The sequence below is a fragment of the Euprymna scolopes genome, chromosome 26 (assembly GCF_053919585.1).
Source record: "Euprymna scolopes isolate OS-2025 chromosome 26, ASM5391958v1, whole genome shotgun sequence".
NCBI classification, from domain to species: Eukaryota; Metazoa; Mollusca; class Cephalopoda; order Sepiida; family Sepiolidae; genus Euprymna; species Euprymna scolopes.
Window position 1 is genome coordinate 71,132,364 of NC_136507.1, and position 24,768 is coordinate 71,157,131.

A 24,768-nucleotide genomic window follows, 5' to 3' on the forward strand; every position below is an offset into this window, starting at 1 on the left:
ATTTTGAAGAAAAAATTTTTTTTAATAGAATATATTTGTTGTTTTCACGTCGGTTTCTATTTAACCCATAGTTGGAACCCTAACAGGTACTACCACTCCGGGTCAGAGTGGACCTGGGAACAATGGTAATTAAAGGGTGGCTCCACACTCCCCAAAGCCCACAAGCTGGGGCCTCACCACTGGATATAGTTTAAGGTCATATCCAGGACCCCCATTGAGGGACTTTTACCCTCTGCAGGGGGGCAGTCGGCGTATTCTAATGCCCCACCGACAGGGCCACTAATGAATTTAACGAGGTTCAATGTTCATACAAGAGTGCTCAATACCAAATTAAGACAAGATCTATGTTTTATTTGTTTTACATAAGCATTTAAATGTCACTACACATTCATGGGCAAATTTCGGCCAGGCAGTTACAAGCAACTAGAGGCTTATTCAGGCGATACTGCTTATACAAAAAGTAGAGTCTATAATGAAAATCAGAAAAAGTTCACAGCCATTCTTGATCAAAATCTGCTGTGAATTTTTTCCAATTTTCATTACGCCTGAAGAGCTCTCTAGTTAGTTGACTGAAATATGTTCATGAATGTGTAGTGACATTATAAATGCTTATGTAAAACAAAAAAGCATATATATATATATATATATATATATATATATATATATATCTTAATGCGTAAGAGGAAGAGAGAGAGAGAGAGAGAGAGAGAGAGAGAGAGAGAGAGAGAGAGTTCAATTCCACAACAGGAGATTTATCTGGATAATGCCAAGCTCAACAATTATTATTGGAGCTTATACAATAGGACAACAAGAGTATGAAATAAAGTTACAAAACTATATATTGGTAGATATAGAATGGATTATTTATTGAATAATGGAATACAGGCAAAATTTTGGGGATAGAAGGGACTCTTTATGCCAGGGCATTTCGAAGCCTAATGCTTCTCATCAGAAGAGTAGAAAAGGTGCTAGGTAGCATGGAGGAGATACGGCATCTAGCGTAGGGTACATTAGGGGCGAAAAAGATTAAGAGAAATTATAGAATGTTGGGGAAGCTTCATTGAATTCTAAATAAATAAAGGAGAAGCTTTATTTATCTAGAATTCAATAAAGCTTTCCCCAACATTCTATAATTCCTATAATATATATATATATATATATATATATATATATATATATATATATATATATATATATATATATATAAATATAATTCCTATAATATATATATATATATATAATTCCTATAATATATTTCCTATAATATATATATATATATATATATATATATATATATATATATATATATAATTCCTATGATATATTTCCTATAATATATAATATATATATATATATATATATATAATTCCTATAATATATTTCCTATGATATATTTCCTATAATATATAATATATATATATATATATATATATATATATATATTATAGGAATTATATTTATATATATATATATATATATATATATATATTATAGGAATTATATTTATATATATATATATGTATATATTATAGGAATTATATTTATATATATATATATATATATTATAGGAATTATATTTATATATATATATATATATATATATATATTATAGGAATTATATTTATATATATATATATATATATTATAGGAATTATATTTATATATATATATATATATATATATATATATATATATATTATAGGAATTATATTTATATATATATATATATATATATATATATATATATATATATATATATATATATATAGTAAGTGTGTGCTCTAGATATCGCTAGGCAAAAAATAATTATCGCCAGTTTGTTCACATTTTTCCATGGCTTCCCAATTCTACGCCAGTCGCCCAATATAAACAATTGCAAGTATTTGGATCAAATCCGGGCATGGCTTCACTGACCTACGAAAAACGAGAAGTCTGAACACAGCCCGTCAAGAAAAGACATCGCAGAGTCAGAGATGAATAGTTTTGAGAAAACGTAAATTAGCTGCGTCCATTTCATCAGCTCTTCAGCTCTGAAAGCGCTTTCAAGTGACACTTCCTATTCAGATGTCATGTGAAAGAACAACACCTTTCATGTAACAAGTATCGGCAACCACACGGCTTTTATGTAGGCGATAAATGCTAAAGGTACACAGAATACAAACTAAGAGAATAATTAAAAAAATAAACAAAAACATTTATTTTTTTTTATTATGATTTTCTGTTATGAACATAAAGTGCAACTTTATCTATAGGATGCACATAAACACATACAGCACTGCAGACACATGCATTACATTAGTATATGCACATTATTTACATAAAATTAGAATCGTATTTACAGCAGAAAGTTTCCAATATCGACCTAGGGAAAAGTGCATAACACATGCGTATGCAATATGATAAAGTATGGAATCGAAACCTGGGCAGTGAATGTTGAGGATATGCGTTGCATGGCTAGATATATAAGAATGATACGATGGATGTGCTATGTGAATCTTAAGGACAGGCTTAGGTCGGATGACCTCAAAAGAAAGTTAAATCTGGACAGCATAAGGAGATGGATGCAGAACAGAAGACTGTTTTGGTCGATGTAACCTCCGACCTTCTTCATGTGTATCGTCGAACTCGGAAATGTTTCTGTCAAACTCAGAAATTTTGACAAAATTTCGAATGGAACCTTTCACATGCTCTTATTCCGTCAGGCATGACTGGATACACCCCCACCTCCAAATCAACAGAGATTAGACCATTCCTGTAATGATTTTGTCCTTGTTGATTTTGCGGTCGGGCTTTAGTTCTGTGCAGTTCTAGGAGATCCATTCTCCCAATCTTTGACTTCTCTCTTTGAAAAGGGGTTAGTTTATTGCTAATCACCTAAGGCGCCCTTGCTGGGGAATGCCGATGGGGCTGTCCAGGCACTCTTTGTAGGTCAGAGTTCGTCTCCTCGGGGGTCACTAACTTCTCAATCCCATTTTCCGACCCTTTTGGATGAGAGTTCTTGGGTTAGTAGATCCAGAACAGTTGCGGTACCAGGTTGTAGCAGAAACAAGGTTCAGTTCATAGGGGGGGGGAGGCCAAGAAAAACATGCCAGGAAGTGAAAATGAATCCGAGGGAAATTATTATAAAGATCTTGGCACGGATAGGTTAGTTTGGAGGTTAATTTCTTGGAGCTCACAAACGCATGAAAGCATATAAAAAGGACGTTAACATGATGATGATGATGATGATGATGATGATGATGATGATGATGCAATTACCAAAGATTATTTTTTTTAAGAAGAAGTAGGTTTTCAAGAGAAATTACTGAATTCAGCATTTAAGTAACCAGAAAGGGTTGACATGGCATAAAGACAAAACAAAAACAAAAACAAAAAAAACAAACAAACAAAAAAAAAACTACCCATCAACAAGTAGGCCACTTGCACTTTGCTATTTTTAAAATAGACTTACGGCAGAAGCTTCTTTTATTTTTTATTGTCTAACTTGTAAAAATATGGGTTACTGTGGTGAAAGCCAGCTTCGTTAAATGACATGTCTTGTTTACTAAATTATGTACATCCAACATCTTTTTTTTTATATTTATTTATTTATTAATTGTTTTTTTTTTTTTTGGCATGGTATCAATTTCGCAGTGACGCTTGGTTTTACAATTTCTCCGACGAACAACGACAGTATTGCACCACAAACACAGAAAGAGATGTCAAAAAAGATATCTGGTAAATGTCTCACGTGATTCACAGAAACCCCTGTCTTCATTTCGCATCATTTCTTGCAAGAAAAAAAACAAAAAAACAAAACAAAGAAAAGAAAAAGAAAAGATTCCTTCTAGTTCCACTATTTTCCCTGTTTCTTATACAAAGTACTTGTTTACCATATGATCTCTCACCCCCACCCCTTTCCACCGACAATCTGTTTTGTTTTCTACTGATTTCTTGCATGAAGGGAAAAACAGTCTCCATTAATCTTGATTGTAATGTGCAATGATTTCTATAATGGCCACCATTTTTTTTTTTTTGTGGATAATGAGGTTCTGAATTTGGGAAATTCTGCAAATGATGCGGCGTATTTTTGATCATAAATTTTGCGGCTCTGGCATAATTGACCATTAAACCACGTTAACACGGCGAAAAGGAAGGAAAATAATTAAAAGAATGAAGAAAATGAAAACTTCGAAATGAGAGAGAAAGTAAACAAATAGAAAAAAAGGTGAAAGAAAAACAAGTAGACTAGGGATGAAAGAGAGGAAAATGAATTAAAGAAAGAAAAAAGAAGATGAAAGAAAACTGTATAGAAAGAAAGTGAATGAATAAAAGGAAAATCGAAAACGAATAAAAGAAAAAAAACGGAAGATGAAAGAAAAAGAAAAATGGGGGAAATAAGAACAAATGAAAAATAAAAATATGTGCTAATGATGAAAAAGAAAAATGAAAAAAAAATGAAAGTGAATAAAAAAAATAGAGCGCGAACGAAAAAAAATTGAGAGTGAATGAAAAAATTGATTCTGAATGAAAAAAGTGAGCGCGAATGAAAAAGAGAAAAATGAAAGCGGATGAAAAAAATATGAACGAATGAAAAAGAAACCAAACTGAGAGCAAAAAAAAAAAAAAGAAAGAAAAATTAAAATGAATGAAAAAAGTAAACATGAGAGCGAATGATAAAACAGAAAGATGGGAGCAAATGAAAAAGATAGAAAAATAAAAGCAAGGAAAAAAAAAGAAAAAAAAAAAGATGAGAGCGAATCAAAAAAAGATGAGAACGAATAAAAAACAGACATTACACAAGATAAAATAAATATACAAAAACAGAAACAAGAAAAAATATCAGCCCTTAAAATGTGTTCATCTATAATCTTCTATAATATAAATCTCACCTGTCTGTTTAAATGTATTTATGAATGTATATATGTAATTTTGTATATCTTGCAAAAGGTTTCGACGGAGGCGGCGGATTTTCACGAGATCGGTATCATTTTGAAGCTCAACCCTTCGGACGACAAATATCGAAAAATTGGCCAAAAACATTAATTCCTTCACCCTGAATTGAGCACTTTTCTACAGGGAGGGGTCGCTTTTTTCGCCGATATTTTCAAAAGTCATCTCCTCTTTTCGATTGTTTAGCCTTAATTTAAACCTATGTCACTTCCGGTTTTGCGATGGGCGCAACAGCTAACGCGTCACGTTGTTTTCTTTTTCGTTTTCTTTTCCTTCTTTGTAGTTCAGATTCGAGCCTACTACCACTTTTTTTTTTTTTTGCTTAACCTACACTTTTACACACACCTCCACTTTCTTTTCCACCTTCATGTAATGGGTTCGAGCCTGCCTGCCTACTACAACATTTTTTTTTTTTTTTTGCTCAACACACAACTACAAACACTCAGGCAATGCCGGGCATCCAGGCTAGTCTTCTATAATACAAATCTCACCTGTCTATTTATATGCATGTATGTATGTATGTTTGTATGTCTGCCTAAAATTTTCGACAGAGGCGACGGATTTGTACGAGGTCCCTATCGCTTTGAAGCTCGACCCTTTGGACGACAAATGTCGAAAGCTTGGCTAAAAACATTAATTCCTTCACCCTCAACTGGGCACTTTTCTACAGGAAAGGATCGCTTTTTTCGGCGATATTTTCGAAAGTCATGCCCTCTTTTTGATTGACTAGCCTTAATTTAAACTTGCATCACTTCCGGTTTGGCGATGGGCGCAACAACAAAGACGTCACTTTTTTTTCACGTTCTTTCCTCCTTCGCAGTACGGGTTCAAGCCTGCCTGCCTACTACCACTTTCTTCTTCTTTTTTGTTTTTTTGCTCAACATACAACTCTAAACAACTAGGCAATGCCGGGCATCTAGGTTAGTTAAATCTATTCACTTAACACTAAAAATGCTATTTCAAACTTGAGTGTGACAGATCAGAAGACATAGCTTTATTTAAATAACATCAACACTCTTGAGTCAATCCAACCCCAAATGTTAATTTCATAGGACGATTACCTCAATTGACATATTAATTTTTATAAAGCTTGTCTGTGTAATTTTTGAAGATTCAGTGCAGGGCATAATCACGTTGCCACACCGGTTCTCGCCAGATAACCGAAGTTAAGCCACAATGAGCCTGGCCAGTACCAGGTGGGTGACTATTTGGGAAGACTAGGCACTGTCTGTACCACACCGAGTCGTAGAAATTTCTAGGTTGGTATCTAGGGATGCGTTTAACTCATGGGGGACGGGGAGATACCCCCCTGAATCAATATGGAAAGCAACGGAAAACTATCATCTTTACTTGTCTTCCCGAGATTACCATGGTTTTACAATTTGGAGAGCTGTGGTCGCTGACGCTGTTAAAAAAGCACGGCCGCTGCATGTATGCAGCAGGGATACCCGATGTTGCCCGGGATCATGAAAACAAAACAAAGAATAATTTTAAAAAAAGTGTCTGTAACATCTTTATATTTAAAATTTCTATCTCTCTTTCCCCTTCAACCTGTCTCTCTCTAAATTTCTCTTTTCTCCTCCTTCATTTGTGCACACCCCTCTCCATCACCCTTCTTTCACCTTCTCACAACCAATTCCTCTCTATCAAGAACAACAATAATTTAAGTCAGTCACCCCTCTTTTTTATATAACAGATAACATTAAAAATGGCTGAAAAACCGAGGCCCCTCTGCCTAAACCTGGTTTAATTGACCTCCAAAGAATGACTAATGATTTTTAATTTTAGATATAACTAGCGAGGGGTGCCCGGCGTTGCCTGGGTGTTTGGAGGTGTGTGTGGAAACTCCGGTGGTGGGGGGGGGGTTAAAAAAAAGTAAGTATGAGGATCGAACCCGAACCCTTGAGGCAAAGTTGTAAATTAAAGTGTGAAAAAAAAAAAAAAAAATACGTGCGACGTTAACGACTGCCCCCCGCGAGATGCTAACGGAAACACGTTTGAATTTATTTAATTACTTGGATTTGGCAGGTGCCCGTTTTAATGAGTTAATGAGGTCAAGTTTGACAGCGGGATTTTTATTTTCCCAAGATGTTATAGGAAAAAGACTAACCCACATGCGGCGAGCGACAAATGTTGAATATTTATCTTCCCGAAATCGAGCAAATTAAATAGACAGGCGAGCTTCGTTGCTAACTGTGAGATATTACGATTTATATGTGATATAAAAAAGTTTTAAAAAGTTGTGAAGCGATCGACCGCTTCTCTGAAAAAAGCCTTTTGTAGACATACAGAAAAAGCGAACACACATACATACATACATACATACATACATACATTTTCGCTTTTATATTTATAGATTTATACAGGGCAACGCCGATCAAGAATATACCAACTTTGTGGGTGTTTGCTTTGTAGTTTTCTTTTTTACTTTCAGCTGAACACACGCACATACACACAGGAACGGAAAAGGATAACAAAATACCAGGACCTAAAGCATGATTTAAAAACGACATGGTCCCTTAAAGAAACCAATATTATATCAGTTTTGATAGGAGCAACTAGCCTAATGAAAAAAATCTTTTAAAAATACTTGGAAACAATCCATGGAAGACCCACCTGGCATGAAATACAGATAGCAGCCATAAAGGGAACAACGTCTATTCTTGAAAAGATATTTCCGATATACATTCAAATCATAATGAAATCAAGGGAGTTAACTCCATGACGGAGTTAGCTCCCTTGATCTCTTAAAACTAACTGAAGTAAAATAATAACAAAAAGGCAACTGTCTTATATATTATAGATAAACAAACAATATACCGATAAGTGTGACAAACAGACAGAAAAAGCTTCTCATCGAAGTTTGAAGACACATAAATGATCAGATTCTCCCATTTAGTGATTCTATTCTGATTTTCATAGACTGCGGTAATTAGCCGGCAGCAATAGATGACACCAGCCAAACAAGGGATTAAAGCCAGGCTCATATAACACACGAAAAACAAATACACCAAAATAGAATCAGCCCACCACCCCACACGCCAACCTCCCCCCCCCCAAAAAAAAGAAAGAACAAAACCTTAGTTCTTGAGTAAACATAATCAGTTTGTATTAATCTTTAATATCATTGGACGATGGTGTCTTTTGGTAACGTCTCTTTATCTCGAAAAAAGATACACAGCAGAGAGTAGCAAGACTGAATGTGATACTCAATACAAAAACAAAAAAAACAAAAGCCTCTACTTTGCAGACATATGTCATCCTTATTACAACGGGGAGTCAAAAGTTTTGCAACATTATGCACACTTTGACAGCTGCCGATGGATTTTGACGAGGGCGTGAAGCTGACAAATCACACTGGATTCGAGGATAAGATTTAATGTGTTTGTTGGGTGGACAGTGACACAACACCATGATGATTGTGAATCATTCACTCCTTCCCCCTCTTTATATAACAGGTGATATTAAAAATAGCTGAAAAACGAACCCCCCTCAGTCAAAATCTGGGCAATGTCGGTGAAGAATATACCAACTTTGTGGATGTTTGTTTTGTAGTTTTCATGACAGATGCTTGACTGAGTTTCACTATGATTCCCCCTTGTAAGGCATTCGCGGCAAACACTCGGCTATCTACAATCACTATCAGCAATTTCCCTTACTCTTTATCTGTGCCTAAAACTAAACGAAAACTTCATGAGCAGAGTTTTTTTTCTCTAAAACTGCTCGTCTGTGGAACAGAATACTGTAGAGCTGCTTCCCAGCTGACTATAACATGATCGTTTTCAAGTCCAATGTAAACAAGTTCTTCATGAGCCATCCTCTAAAATAAATTAACTCATCCAATTTCCACCATCACCGATCATCACGACGTTGTCTCACCTGACACCCATTAAAACTTATCCTTGAGTAGCCTCTGGGCCTTGATAAGATGTGACTGTACAGTAAAAAACAAAAAAAACAAAAAAACAAATGAGCTGAAGAAAAATCCCTCACACTAGACGATACTGCTGTAACTTACAGAAATGTCATATATATATATGTATAGACGATACGATCCATATATTTAAACATAAATAAGATATTAAAGAGACCAGTGGCATCACGTACACACACACACACACACACACACACACACACACACACACACACACATATTGGGAAGTGATACACGATATACCATTAGCGTATTAGGCGATGCTCTTTGTGTAAACAAATCGAGCTTAGGTATTTCGGACGATGTCAAAACAGCACAGCAGCTGCTTAGCGTAATGGTTCAAAGCCTTGACTATCGTACAGGCGGTCGGTTTTCGATCCTGGCTTGAGGTAGTTTCCTCTTTAGCCGCACTGATGAGCTGTGATACAGCGAAACAGTATTGTATGTGGATGACTATACACACACACACACACACACATATATATATATATATATATATATATATATATATATATATATATATATATATATATATATATATATATATAAAATGGGTTAAGAAATTCCAACGAAAGAAAGATGTATATTTAAATAAGGGAGTTGTCACCAACAATGTGTATTTTTTAACATTATTTTATTATTCCGTGTCTTGGTTTTTCATTGAGAATTATGTTTGGATCATTGTAATAATGTTTTTAAGTCACTGAAATCGTTTACGCGCGTTTCAGACGGTCTGTGATGCGTTCTCGTCAGAAATTATTTTCAAATTTGAAAATACAATAATACATAACACATTGTTGGTGACAACTCCCTTATTTAAATATATATATATATATATATATATATAAACGTGTATGTATGCATAGTGCCATGACTACACAACAATTACGACAAAATCCATGTTGCAATTGTAGGCATTTTTAACAGAATGAATTCGAATCAAAACATGAAAGAATAGCAAGCTTATCTCAGGTTTTATTTGTCTAACAAAGAAATATAAACAAAAGAAAGAAATACATCAGAGTGGAACAGAATAAGGAGATTTAGATAGGCAACTAATCACCAGAAAAATGATTGTGTGACACAACTTGCATCATTCTACCACTCCAGAAGATATCTCACTCCAGACGAAATCCTCTACATGTATAAGAGCCAGATACATCCTAAAATTGAATACTCTTGCCACATCTGGGCAGGGATACTCGGAGCACCCTATCTTGCCTCAACACAGTTCAAATCCGGCTTTGAAACCTAGTAAGCGATGCCTTTTTTCTATTCCCTATAACCTCTTTCCCCTAGAAGAGACGTTGCGAGCCTGTCCCTACTCTATCGTTATTTTCATGGTAAGTGCTCGTCTGCGCTTGAATCTATGTCCCCACCTTGTCAAACCTTCACAAAAACACTCCTCTAGCTACAACCACTATCAACAATTTCCCTTACTCCCTATCTGTGCCTAAATCAAAACGCAAATTCGATGAACAAAGCTTCTTTTCTAGAACTGTCCACCTGTGGAACTTTGTTCCGCTGGCTTGCTTTCCAGATGACTAGAATATGGTCATCTTCAAGTCCAATGTAAACAAGTTCATGTTGAGCTGTCCCCCCAAACAATCAAATTCTACCCAATTTCAACCACTAACATTTACTACACTGTTGTACTGGTGATCTCTGTACACTTATTAACCCTTATCCTGAGTGGCCTTTGGGCCTTGATAAGTTGCGACTCCTTTGTAAAAAAAAACTAACTCATATTTGTCTTGCTTTCTAGTGGTGTTATTTTCTCCTTTTATCCTATTATTCATAGTTGTTTGAACAGGTTTGGTAATTCCACCTATCCGTTAAAGATGCTGGCTGGTAATTGATTCCTCTTTGTTTTTAATGTGATACAGGGAGACACAATATGGCAGCACTTCCTTGACAACAATGATCGCAATTCGCATTTTCAAAGTTACGAGATGTTCATTTTATGGCCCATAAATCAGTGCCTTGAACAATGGCTGAATGAAGAACAAATTCAAAGAGTTTCGTCAAAGTCATGCAATTAGAATCAACTACAAAGAAAGTGAATTAAATCGTTTACAATGCAAGAGAAAGAAAGAAAAAAGTTTCAGAAATATTCAAACCACTCCTGACACAATCCTTTATAAGAGCCAAATGGTCATAAAATGGAGTACAGTTGCCACATCTGGGGAGGAGCTACTCGGAACACCTTTTCCTGCTTGGACAGGGTACAAAACCAACTTCGAAATCTAGTGGACAAAGCTCTTTTCTCCTACCTGCTACCCCTTTCTCATAAAAGAGATATTGTGACCCTCTCTCTGCTCTATCGTTATTTTCATGGCACGTGCTCGCCTGAGTTTCACCCCTGTAAGGTATTTTCAGCAAGCACTCAATCTACTACAACCACTATCATCAATTCCCCTTAATCTCTATCTGTTCCTAAAACTAAATGAAAATCTCATTGGCAGAACATTTTTTCAGAACTGTGTGTCTGTGGAACACAATACTGTGGAGCTGCTTCCCAGCTGAGTATAATCGTCGTTTTCAAGTCCAATGTAAACAAGTTCTTGATGAGTCGTCCTCTAAAATTAATTAACTCGTCCAATTTCCACCATAACCGACCATCAGGGGGTTGTCTCACCTGATACTTATTAACCCTTAATCTTGAGTGGCCCCCGGTAGGGGCACATTAGGCAGTAAACAATGAACTTACTCGACCTGAAAGCCAGGTGGCAAGGTCTAGAAAAGTGGACCTCCTAGGTACTACCCAAGCAACATACTTCAGTCCGACAGGTACTGGGCCAGGTAAATGGCCCATCACTTGTTGGGCTGATTATCGAGAATGGTCAAGACTGGTATTTCTTCTCATTTCCAAGCAACGGAAGCAGCCAGAAGAATAAGATTTGGGCGATTTTATTTATTTATATATTATACAATCGCTTTAGAAAAGATATTGAATTTCTTTGAATTTTTAAGTAATAGCTTACCGTTTTGACACAAGACCACTATGCTATGTTGATTCTGACTGGATTAATTCTTTATCTGGAAAAGCTACTCTGACTGGATTTATGTCGCCGTGTTTTTTTTGTTTTTTTTTAATTGTTTGGGACAGCTAGATTTTTCTATTTCAAGATATTCTCCAAGTCCTACTCACTGGATTTGCCTATATGCCTTGCAATTTATTTGATTATAACTCCTCTGTTTTTAACCACCAAATTACAACATTGTGATCAACTATGCTTTAAATTTTTGCATAGCCATTTCTTTTAGCTGTTTCCACGACATTATCGTCTTGTGCAAATCTATGAGACATAAGTTACTAAATTAGGCTGCATCAGACATTCCTGTGTGCAGTGTTCAAATTTTACACTATGTAAAGCAATGCATAACGTCTTAGTGCATCAACTACAACAATACTACTAATCAGTGGCATAGAGAGAGAAAGAGAGAGAGAGAGAGAGAGAGAGAGAGAGAGAGGGAGGTCATTTAAGTTGCTAACAAAACAAAGAGCATTCTATTTTTTCATACAATGTTCTTTCTGCAAACTCACGCCTGAAATATTTCTCCCTCTTTATGTCTCGCTCGTCAGACCATTGTTAGAATATGGTGTCCAGGCCTCTCCTTCATATCTAATATGTGATATCCAGCAGAGTTCAAAGACTGGCTACTCTCAAGATTAAAGTGTAATACCTGCTTTTCAGATGCTACACTTCAATTTCTTGTTCTCTCTCAATGGAGGAGAAATCCTTCTACGACTGAGACAATTTTTATTTTTGTTCCTTTTCTCCACATTAAACAAAAAACGACCCTGTTGTCTAACTCTGTTCCACAGAGAGGCATTGTAAATAGGTACTCAAATGGTGCAGAGTCTATCGGATCCGCTCTATAAAAGCTGACTCCTTATCTTTGCTCCTTTGAATGCCAACGATTATGTGGTCATCTTATTTTGGCCTACAATCTCATCAATGATCATTATGATATACTTCAAGACCTATTATTCACTCTTGCACCAGAAGGAGTTTTACATGGACACTACAAGAAACTATTTCACTACAAATTTCGATTGAACTGAAGGAGAGCTGCTTTCTCAATCATAATCCCTTGGAATAGACTTCCAAGTGAGATAATAAATTCACCAACAACACAACCATTCAAGGCGAATTTGGACAGCTCCTGGACTACTGTGCCCTCTTCTGTGTAAACTTTGACCACATTTTCCTTACATGGTAATTGAAGCATAATTAAAAAAATAATAAATTGTCAAATAAATTGAATTGAGTTGAGTTGTTGTAGTGCCTCTAGACATCAAAATTTGGGAGAGAGCATCATATTCAAACTATATCCCTTTCTCGCGATATTTATCAATACTAGGACTTATACTTGAGTCTTTTGGGCTTGCAATCAAGTAGTTTGTCCAGGGTATCATCAGTACACCAGACTTCTGCGCATCTCCGCTAGCAACCACAGTAGTAGGAGTTTGATCATTCTTCTTATTATTGGAATGAAAACTAAACACGATTAACGTTTTTTTGTTAAGACAAAGCAAATTCTGTCCACATTTCGCTTTTATTTATAACAACAACAACAACAACAACAACAACAACAACAGGGAGGTGACGATGGCTCAGTGGTTAACGATATGAACTGACAACTTGTGTGTCAAGTTCGAATCCAGGTCATTCTACAGAAACACTTTCACTTAGGAACATTAGTAACCTTCACGTGGTCCCTCCCGTAAGTACCCAATATCTTTCTAGAAACAAATGCCAACAAATCATCAGGAATTATACTTAACAAACAAACAACAATGACAAAAACAAAAGCGACCTCTAGACAACATAAAAACTTGCATACAAGGCCGGTAATTTCGACTTTAACTTCTTGATTTAAGGAAGTCAAATCACGTCCTTGATATACATTACAATGTTGACTACATGCTGCATACCAGCCTGCATATAAACATTGCAATCAATACCATGACTGGAAGCATATTAGTTCCAATTTCGTATTGGAGTACGGCAATTTACATTTGGGGTTGTAAAGAAAATTGTAATGAGAGTGGCAATTACTTGCCTACAAAATGTCTGCCTATCTTTTAGGGTTCAGCTGCAGAATAATACAAAAACACAACAAAAAAAAAAAAATGGTGACGCCCTATTAATTTTATCCTAAATGATCGCACAAACGAACGCAATTCTCATAAATCATATGCAAATGAAATGCTGCCAGTGTAAATAAAAATCCTATTTTAGAGTCCATTCGAATTGTAGAGTAGCAAGCTTTGACAGCAGTACGTCGGATTTTGGAGTAACAAGTGTGTCGGATTTTAGAGTAGCGAGATTTAGCAGCAGAGTACAAAATTTAATCCCGGACATTGATAGTTGAAAGCGCATTATAGTTAACAATCTGTTTGGAAAAGTTCAGAACAGTTAACAATTACTAAGTTAACTACAAGGGTGGATTTTAAATCGGGATTGGATGGGAATAGCATGATAAGCTGACAGACAGACAGTGTTTTATATATATATATATATATATATATATATATATATATATATATATATATATATATATAGAGAGAGAGAGAGAGAGAGAGAGAGAGAGATGAAATAAATGTGACAAATAAATGTCAGGAAAATAAAATAGAATGAACATAACTACAATTCTGAATTTTTGAGATGAGGAGTGATCATTCATATTCTTTGGATTCTTCGGACTACTGCTCTCATCTTCAGTGTTATTTTCTCAATGTTTCGGTCGATGTAACCTCCGACCTTTTTGCTTGCATCTTGTTAAACTCATGAATCTTTCTGTCGAACTAGAAAATATGCACGGAATTTTGAACAGAACCCTTTAATTAATCCACGGGGGAGCATGCTCTCATTCCATTAGCATGACTGGGTAGAAGTTGGAAGTAATTTGCAATTGTATTTTGCATATCGGCCACCTTCAATCTCCAGAAGAGTGTAACTTTTACAACTGAATTTTATCAAGTATTGTATCTGCTGCACCATGGGCAGGACTTTACATACACATTTTTTTTAGTTGACCTTTGACAGCTAAATATTTTCTTTTACTAGCGAAATAGAAACGTTACTAGCGAAATAGAAACGTTACTAGCGAAATAGAAACGTTACTAGCCAAATGGAAACGTTACTAGCCAAATGGAAACGTTACTAGCCAAATAGAAACGTTACTAGGCAAACCAATGAAATGTTATTTCACTCTAATGTTATGATTATGAATAAAACAATTCCGGATGAAGTTTTGTTTTATTTTCTAATTATCTAAGACGATACTATTGAAATTTACGGATTGTGCTATTTTATTTATTATTATCGCTAAAAATCATAAAATTTAATTTTCTTATTTAAAAAAGAACTACTTGATCAATTTATGTGATTTTTGGAATATGACATTTTCGTTCAGTGATAAGTACGAACATCATAATGATTTTTCTGTATTTTTTAATAAGTGTAATTCTAAATACGCACTGTATTTTATGTTGAAATTTAAAGATATAAAAATTCGAATTTTTTCAGACGTTTTTGAAACAGCCTGCATTAAAAGAAAGAGTATATTAGACCTTTTATTTTATTTATTTATTTTTTTTTTAATAGTTTGACTTTATTCGTTGTATTAAAAAAAAAGAATAAAGGTTGAAAAGACATTTTTCACTCAATTACGAGCTTTGGAAGATTATCGGTGAAAAAAAAAAAAAAGTGAAACATGCATGGTCCCCCATGAGTGCACAGTAAATGAGCCATAACAAAATGACTAAGTTCAGCATTTGGCCCCCGCCATTTAGCCCCAAAAGTCCCCAGAGGACGTTAAATCCTGATGAAAATGAACAAACGGCGCAGTTTTGGGCTTTAACATATGTAAATGTGAGTTTTGCACCATGCAAAAAAAAAAAGAAATGACTAAGCCCATCCCCATTTAGCCCCCAAAGTCCTCATAGCCTTAACATATTTAAATTTGAGTTCAGCACCATGCAAAACTGCTAAATAGACATACACAGAAAATTTTGGACAAATATGGTAAAATAGTCCCAAAAATGGAGCGTTTTTATTAGCCCTAAAAGAGCTCCTGGAGTTATCATGAAGTATAGACAAACAAAATTATATAGAAATCAGTTAGTTACAACTTTTCAGAAAGTTTTATAAAAATCCAAGGTATCAATTTTTTTAATAAGCACAAAAGTGTCAATTTTAGCCATTTTAACCCGATAGGCACCCCTAGGGGGCAACTAGAGTTTTCCCGGAAAATCCGTTCTGTTACTTTTTACTCATATCATGTTTAATGTTTGTGCAAAATTTCAAAACATTCCAAGGCGTAGTTATTGAGAAAAGTGTGGACAGACGAACAGACGAATGGGCAAGGGCGAATTTACAGATTCACCCTCATTTTGTTGGGGGGGGGGTGACCAAAAACGCAATAGCCAGAAGATAATTGTTTTATTATTTCTGCTTGCCACTTAAAAGAATCACTCGCAATGTAAAGCCCAGATTAGTCCAAAAACTATGAGTATAACTACAGTTCTGTGTAGGATTCAATAATGTAAATCACCTATGGAAAACAACTTAGCAATAACATTTAGCAATCACAGTCGAGGAGAAAATAATTGTCAGGACAGCGTCATAGCAAGTTGACATAAGAATTTGCATGCAAGACTAACATGCAAAAACAGACAGGAATTTGGCATAACGAAACAAAATTTGGAACCCTAATTCTAAGTATAGCAACCCCCCCACCTCACCCCACCTCAAAATATATTTCTGGCGATAAGGTGGCATCGCAGAAAGGAATGTCCTGAATTTGAGAGGTGCATCTCATATCTGCTTAAGATTATGATCAATGAGCCGGCACATAGACAGGCATATACTAGCTGAACCTACCCAGCGTTGCCCGGGAGTCTGTTTACTGTAATTTTTCTTTTGCAGTTTTTGTAAACTATGCAACGTGTTGTATTTTTGTATGTTTGTTTTTTTTTTTTTTGTTAAATTATCATTTTAGAAAAATAGGATTTTGGAAACTAATTTAATTATTACGGTATCCTTTGGACATTTAATTATTAATTTAATAACATTGTTATAAAACTATAACTAATTGTTGCAAAGATAATTCTGTTTAAATCTCTATTCATAAAAGTGTTGAATTTAGATTGCTTCCAATAGCTTCATTTTTTTTAATAAGTGATGATTTGTTAAGGATTTTAAATGACTCTATTTGACAGCTTAAATGCTTCCAAATTCCTTTCAAATCTCAAACTATAATATAGTAATTTACTTCTTCATACAGCAAAAATAGATGAAAATGGCTCATTATTAGTAGTAGTTGTATTATCATTACCATTATTAAAAAATCGCAGTTGCAGCTTATCATTATTTCCAGCATTGATGCTCAATCTTTAATTTCTCCTGGTAAAGCATTTACAGCAAAAACTCGTTTAGCTACTACCACTATAAATAATTTTCCTTTCTTCCTTTGTGTACTTTCCACAAGCAATATTTCTATTCAAGAACTACTCGTCTGTCGAACACAATACTGTGAGGCTGCTTCCCAGCTGGCTACAACATGGTTGCTTTCAAGTCTAAAGTTAAGAAGTTTTGTTGAGTCGTTCTCTTAAGTAATCAAATAAAGGCCATGTTTCAACCAATATTTCCAGCCCTCAAGGTATTGTTTCACCGTCTACGTGACAAAACGATTAATTCTTATCCTTGAGTGGCCTTCAAGCCTTGATAAGTGGTGGCACATAAGTAATTAAAAATAGATGTCCAGTGCTTCTTGAATACTTCGAAGGTCATGAGATGTGAGCTGGCGGATTGCAACGGAATTGTGGAATCAGGGGTATAATGCTAAAGGATCATCTTAATGTGTCTGCAAAACAAAATTTCTTGAGAAGTTAGCAAGAGAAGGTGCGGCAAAATCCAGGCAACGCAATACGGACTTCCACGAGAGAGATGGGCATCAGAGTGGCAACTATGAGGAAAGAGCTGAACAAGGATATTTGTTACTCATCATTAGGGCTATGACAACAACATATTCTTTTCATCGTTTTTACTCTCGAGTATATATCCGACACAATTAGACACAATTAATCAATCGAGAATCACATCACTCTACATAAAAACATATAAGATATCAATGGATATATACCTGAGAATCAAAGTAAGGAAAAGAATATGCTGTTGTCAGAGCCCTACTCATCATACAATAGTTGGAAGCGTCAACTATTCACAAGAAAGATCCAATAGAAACAATGACCTTAAACTATAACCGATGGTGAGGCCCCAGCTTGCGGGCTTTGGGGAGTGTGGAGCCACCCTTTAATTGCCATTGCTCCCAGGTCCACTCTGACCCAGAGTGGTAGTACCTGTTAGGGTCCCAACTATGGGTTAAATAGAAACCGACTTGAAAACAACAAATATATTCTATTAAAAAATTGTTCTTCAAAATCACTGGATTCGGTATTAAATAACCTGAAAAGGGTTGATATGCCGTAAAACAAAAACAATCAACCAACCAACCAATAGAAACAAATCTTCTCAACAAAGTCAAATAATCAGTCAAACTAGAGAGGCTCTGGTTTTTCTCAGGACTCGTTACACAATGTGCAGAACAACAGGTGGCAATCTAGAGTTCGTATGAATCCTGTGTATCGTGAAGACCAAATTTCCTCAAACTGTAATGATCTTTAGAGATTCTTCCAGCTAATGTCACACAATGTCATCTAATATCTTCAGAAAAAGACTCATATTCAATTCAGATTACTATATTGAGTCGTTGTCCACTGCTGTTCACTGTTGTCAGGCATTGGATGGAGAAGGTGGCTGCGAGAAAGTCATACATGTGGCACTGTGGCAGTAGTACTCAGCTTTGTGTCACTCCTCTGATAAAAGCCAGAAGTGGCTGTCTGAGAACTTCTAGGACTTCACCAGTTCCAATATCTGTCCATTTCCCCAACTCACCTGATTATAAACATGTGGACGACTATGTGTGGAGACACAGCTGAGAAAGACACCAACAGTACCATCTGAGTCGGAGTGCCAACTATGAATAAAGCATTGAACAAGGATCTTGCCTACTCCCTTATACGAATGTCGCAAGGCCCAACTACTTGCTACCAAAGGCCAAATGAACTGGTTTCGAAAGCTAAGAAACCACTCAACATGTTCAAACATCCAGTTGAACTAAGGATGCTTTGTTTCTTCTTAGATGAGAAAAATTTCTGCCAGAAACAGTTGCACAATATACAGAAGAACAGGTGGATTTAGGCCTACAATCGATTCAAAGTCCTACATGTCATAATGACCGAGTTCCCTCAAACTTTGATGGTCTTTGGTTGAAAAAAAAACATTTCTACAAGATTGCAATGTCTGGTTATGGACTTGCAGACGTCACAGCAAGCCTAATTTATTTTTACAAGCCTTGCTGCAAATATGATATCCAAATCTGAAATGGAACATATATATCAAATCTGTTGCCATCTGGAAAAATGGTGGAATCATTTTACTGATCCAGTAGATATCTCACTGCTGATGCAATTCTCTATGAGCCAAGTACATCATAGGATGGAGTACTGTTGCCACATCTGGGCAGGAGCTGCTGGAAGCACTCTTCCTGCCTTGACAGAGTTCAAAATAGACTTTGTAGGCTAGTATGTATGATTTTTCTATTTCCTGCAACCTCTTTCCCACATAAGTGATGTTGCAAGTCTGTCTTTGCTCTATCGTTATTTTCATGGCAAGTGCTCGTCTGAGCTCCAATCTATGGCTCCTCCTCACCAAACTTTCATGAGAAACATTTGTCTAGCTGAAACCATTGTCAATAATTTCCCCCACTCTTTATATGTGCCTAAACCTAAATGTACATTCCATGAACAAAGCTTCTTTCTTAGAACTGCATACCTGTCGAACTCTCTTCTGTTTCCCCGCTTTCCAGCTGACTACAATATGGTTGTCTTCAAATCCAATGTAAACAAGTTCTTGAACCATTCCCTTAAGTAATCCAATTTACTAAATTTCTACTACCAACTATTAATAAGATATTTTCCCATTGACCACTGTATACTCATTAACCCTTATCCTCGAGTGGCCTCTGGGCTTTGATAAGTTTTGACTCCTTTGTAAATATTTGGTATTTATATTAGATTGAAGTTTACCATTGCTTATATCAGGTAAACACTGCATCTTCTTTGATTTCACCATTATATATATATATATATATATACATATAGATATATATATGGATAAATTTAAAAGAAGAAAAAATGTCTTGGTGCAGATTTTCATTAGCAGAGTGCTCTTAAAAACGAATCTTCTTGAACGAATGAAATTTCTGGACAAAACTGCTTATTTTTTTCTTCTTGTGCAAAAGATGAACACGTTACTCTGAAAAATCTAAATCACCTAAAAATAACTGATATGATTTGAATGATACACTCAAACATTAAAAAAAAAAAAAAAAAAAAAAAAATGGGAAAAATGTAGGTTGGTTAAGAGTGAGAAGCTAGCATCTCAGTAGAAAATTGTTCTTCAATCCCAGGGATGCATTTTGGCAAAAACACAAAATAAATAAATAGAATAAAAACACACACACACGCAAACAAATATTTAAGTCCTTGCCATTTTTGTCACATGATTCCATCCTCATCCATATTTCATGATGGGCTACAATTTACAACCCCAAAACCTATTCTTGGTGATTAGGAACACAGATGTTAGACATTTTAATGATAAGCTGTTCAAATGACTTCAAACCTGAACTAGCTATGGGTAATCGGCAAGGGATGTGCGACTCACCTCATCCTGAAGTAGAAAGCTCTGAACAGATTGCTAACTTCCAATGACGTATAACCTTCAACACACTGGTGCTACCAAATCAGGCTGTTTGAAGATATCGGCTTCCTGACCTAAAATGCACCAAACATTGATATTATTGCATTTTTTTTCTTTTCCCTTGGCAAAACTCAATCATGTTCTGCAAAGCCAAAAACAAAAACAAAACTTTTTTTCTCTATAAAACAACCAAACCAAACACCATGAATATATATATATATTAATACCATAGTATCTTTAACATATGTATGTATGCATGTGTGTCACACTTTCCAGATTATAAACTATTTGATCGGGAGATCCTATTTATTAAAAAGGAGGATAGAAAATAATAACATACTATGAACATTATTATTTATAGTATTAGTATATAGATACAATAATTTAATGTTCGTAGTATACTATCACCTTCTGTCCTCTTTTTTAATAAATAGGATCTCCCAATCACCGAAGTCGCTATCTAAAAAAAAAAAATTTAAATAAAAAAATATCTCTTTTGGGCTATATGTGAAACTAAAATATACCTTCTTGCTAGGATCTAAGGGTAGTATCTGTTCTGTTTAAAGATGGTATAATGATATCTCGGGGGTTTTCGTTTGCGTCGAGCGTCCATACAATGGAAATATGTCACAGAGGATATTGGAGATAAACTGTCATAACCAGATATATTCTGACACTACATTAATCAAATTACTTAGATAAATGCTTTTACAAAAAGGCTACAATAATATTGTAGGGTCTCCATTCATGCTGAACATCCACAGAATGCCCAGCAGGAACATTATAAATGAAAGATGCTGCTGTGGAATTTCTACAGGTTCCGCTAGTTTGAATAAATAATTTTACCAAAATGACTGAACCTGAAAAAGGTTGCTATGCCGTAAAACAAAACGATCAAACCAAACACCATGAATAAATATTTGAAAATATAAAGAACTTGAAGCATTCACTAAAACTTATGCCCAAATTACTGGAGTTGGCAGTAAATAACCTGAAGAGAATTAGATATGTCATAACACAAAACAAACAAAGTAATTAAAACCTGATCCAACACATAACATGAGTATCATAGCACCAATTGTTCCTCAAAGCATAGTGCTTGGGTAGTAACAAAGTGTAGTATCTGTTCTGATACTACACTTCACCTTTTCTATCCTTGATCAGTGGAAGAGAAATCCTTCTAGATTGAGACAATTTTTTATTTTTGTTCCTATCCAGAGTGCTCCTTTTTGGGGAGCTAGCTGGCTTTACCCCACATTGAAACCTGACCTTATGTTTAACACTGCCCTCGTGGGAAGGCTAGTAAATAGAAACATAGTGCAATATGGCTTCTTTCCTTCTTTGTGTAAATCTTTTCCAAATTTGATGTAGATGGCACATTAATCATGGCGACATATAGCGACGTTCTACGTGAAACTATCACTTACATTGGTTTTGATGTACCATTGTTTGAAGTAATCTTTGACCGAGTCATTTTAAGTTTTTCTCAGTCTGCCCTTTTCTTGCTTAACCTCAATTCGGATGTGTGTACTATTGTTAAGAGGATAAATCAAAATCAGGGTTGGGATTTGCAAATAATCGGAACTTTTAGGGGTATCGGAATCAGAAACAAATAGCACCCTACCTGAGAATTCTACCTTGAAACACCTCGGCCTAACATTTGCAGACAATATGTACATGAACAAATACATAGAGGACATTGCAAAGGCTGCTTCAAAGAAGGTGGGTTCCCGCTATCGAGCTAGAATACTCACGCCTGAGAGTATCCTGTACCTTTACAAGGCCACCATTCGCCCATGCATTGAGTATTGTGGCCACATCTGGGCTGGTGCATCTACCACTAGTCTCTCCCTCTTAGAAAAAGTCCAAAAAAGAGTTGTCAATCTAATCGGTCCCACTTTATCAACTAAGCTCCAGCCCCTGTCCCATCGCCACAATGTTGCATCACTGTGCCTGTTTTACAAATATTTTAATGGAATTTGTTCTGATGAACTTGTTTCACTTGTACCCCCTCAACGTACATATCCCGACAAATCCGCTTAGCAATAAGATCTCACCCCTTCACTGTTGATGTCCCTAAATGCCAGAAAGCTTTCTATTCTAATAGTTTCTTCCCCCGACCAGCTAAACTTTGGAATTCCCTAACTGTTGCTTGCCTTTCTGGCTATACTGATATGCAGAAGTTTAAACGTAACATAAACAAATATCTTGTTAATCTTTCCTAGACATGGCCCCAAATAGTAGCCTCTTATGTCCAAGTGGCGATATGCTTTGTAAGGGGTTGTTGTAGGGGAATAACTCTCCAAATGGACTTTTCTATCCATTATATAAACCATAGACCTTTTGATCCCATGTGTGGATTAAACACCAGAGCGATCCTCGCCTGCTTGGTGACATTTACTACTCTTTTCAGTTGTAACCTTTTTACGTTGTTGTTCCAGTAATATATTGTTTAAACTCTATTCCGTTGTTCTGTTTTCTTTGTGGCTTATTGCAAGCCATAACACTGGCGACATTGGATGCGGAGAACATACTCACGTTTAAAAACAGTGTTCTAAAAAACTAAACACTGACGACATTGGATTCAAGAAGCATACTAAAATCGAAACCAGTAACGACATTGAAAAAAAAAATACTCGCGTTGAAATAGTATTCTAAAAATACTAACGACGTCGGACTCAAATGTTATCAAGCCCAAGGAAGTGCCTAACATAACACTTGCAACTGAAAGGTTCACGGTAACTAAAAAAAAAAACGCAAAAAGAAACGCAGATCATTACGGAAAAAAAAAGATTTAAAAAGAAAAAAAATGTTTATCACGACTTTCAAAGATAACGCTGTACTTTTGTAAAAAGAAAAAGGTTCGTCGCGACTTAGAAAGGTACATTTTTATACTTTTGAAAAAAGAATTCGTCACTTGTGGTTTTCGTTGCTAAAAGCAGGCGTTATTTTTTTTTCTCTGAAGAAAAATATACACTTCATTTTTTTTTTCTTTAGACAATGAACTTTTTATATATTTATGTTTTTTTCTGTTCGTTTTATTGTCTGGAGGAAGAAATAAGAAAGAATAAAACGGTTTTGTAAAATTCAGCGAACGTTTTGAAATTGCTAATGCTGAAAAGCAAAATGGACGAATTGAAAGTAGCGTTGGAACATTTAACCAAGTTGCATTTCGATGCTGCAAAACGTCAGTCACAATCCGAAAAACACTGGACTGAATTCAACATTTTCTCAGAATATAATATGGACCGCGATAGACAATTTTAAATACAAGGAAGAGGAAAAATCATTTGCAGCGTATTTTCAGCGTTATGAAGATTTTTTTAATATTGACTGCAGCAACTGGTCTGATCAAAAGAAAACCAGACTTCTACTACAAAAATTGGAAACGGCTGAGCCTGATAAATTCGTGGATTACATCTTGCCTCGGAAAACAGCAGATTTATCATAAAAGATCGGTCATAAAAGTTTGCACTGTAGGAAAACTCAGAATAGAAGCCGTGTACATCAAACCAGAACTAAGGACGTTGTAGATGAAAATCTATGCAAATATGTAACGGTTAACGTTTTCAGCAAGGCTGTTAACTTCCAATTAGACAGTGGATCGGATCTTTCAATAATAAATCTCCAAACGTGGAAAATATTACGAAAGCCGACTCTGTTAAAAACTAACAGAACGGCGACGGCCGTTAATAGTACAAAAATTCATTTTGAAGGTGAATTAATTACAAACGTCACTTTACGGGAAAAACAAAAAACTAAGATTGTATGTGCTAAAAGATAGTAAGAACCTGTTCGGTTCTGACAGCATGGATGAGTTTCGTCTCTGGGATCTTCCTATATCCAATTTCTGCAAGAAAATAGATACCCACCCAGCAGAAATGGAGAAACTTATAATTTGTTTTAAAAAAGAATTCACAAACGTATTTACTCCTGGCCTGGGGAGATGTACAAAAATGGCCGCAGATTTTAAGTTGAAACCTGGCACACTACCAGTGTTTAAAAAGAAACGTAATGTCCCGTTCGCTTCCCTGAACAAAATAAATCAGGAACTAGACGGATTAG

At 35.5% G+C, this 24,768-nt stretch overlaps 1 protein-coding gene across 6 annotated transcripts in view; it reads right to left on the reverse strand.

Moving 5' to 3' along the window:
* Window positions 1-24,768, reverse strand: part of LOC145248160 (anoctamin-8-like) — a 282,493-nt gene that overhangs the window by 184,171 nt on the left and 73,554 nt on the right. For 3 of the 6 annotated variants that reach the window (XM_080109992.1, XM_080109996.1, XM_080109993.1), the window contains exon 2: window positions 20,668-20,777. The exons of the other annotated variants lie outside the window; for them this stretch is intronic. In XM_080109992.1, the coding sequence (XP_079966118.1) occupies window positions 20,668-20,672 (5 nt within the window). In that variant the 5' untranslated portion in view covers window positions 20,673-20,777. The remainder of the gene's footprint in view (window positions 1-20,667; window positions 20,778-24,768) is intronic. 6 annotated transcript variants of the gene reach the window in all.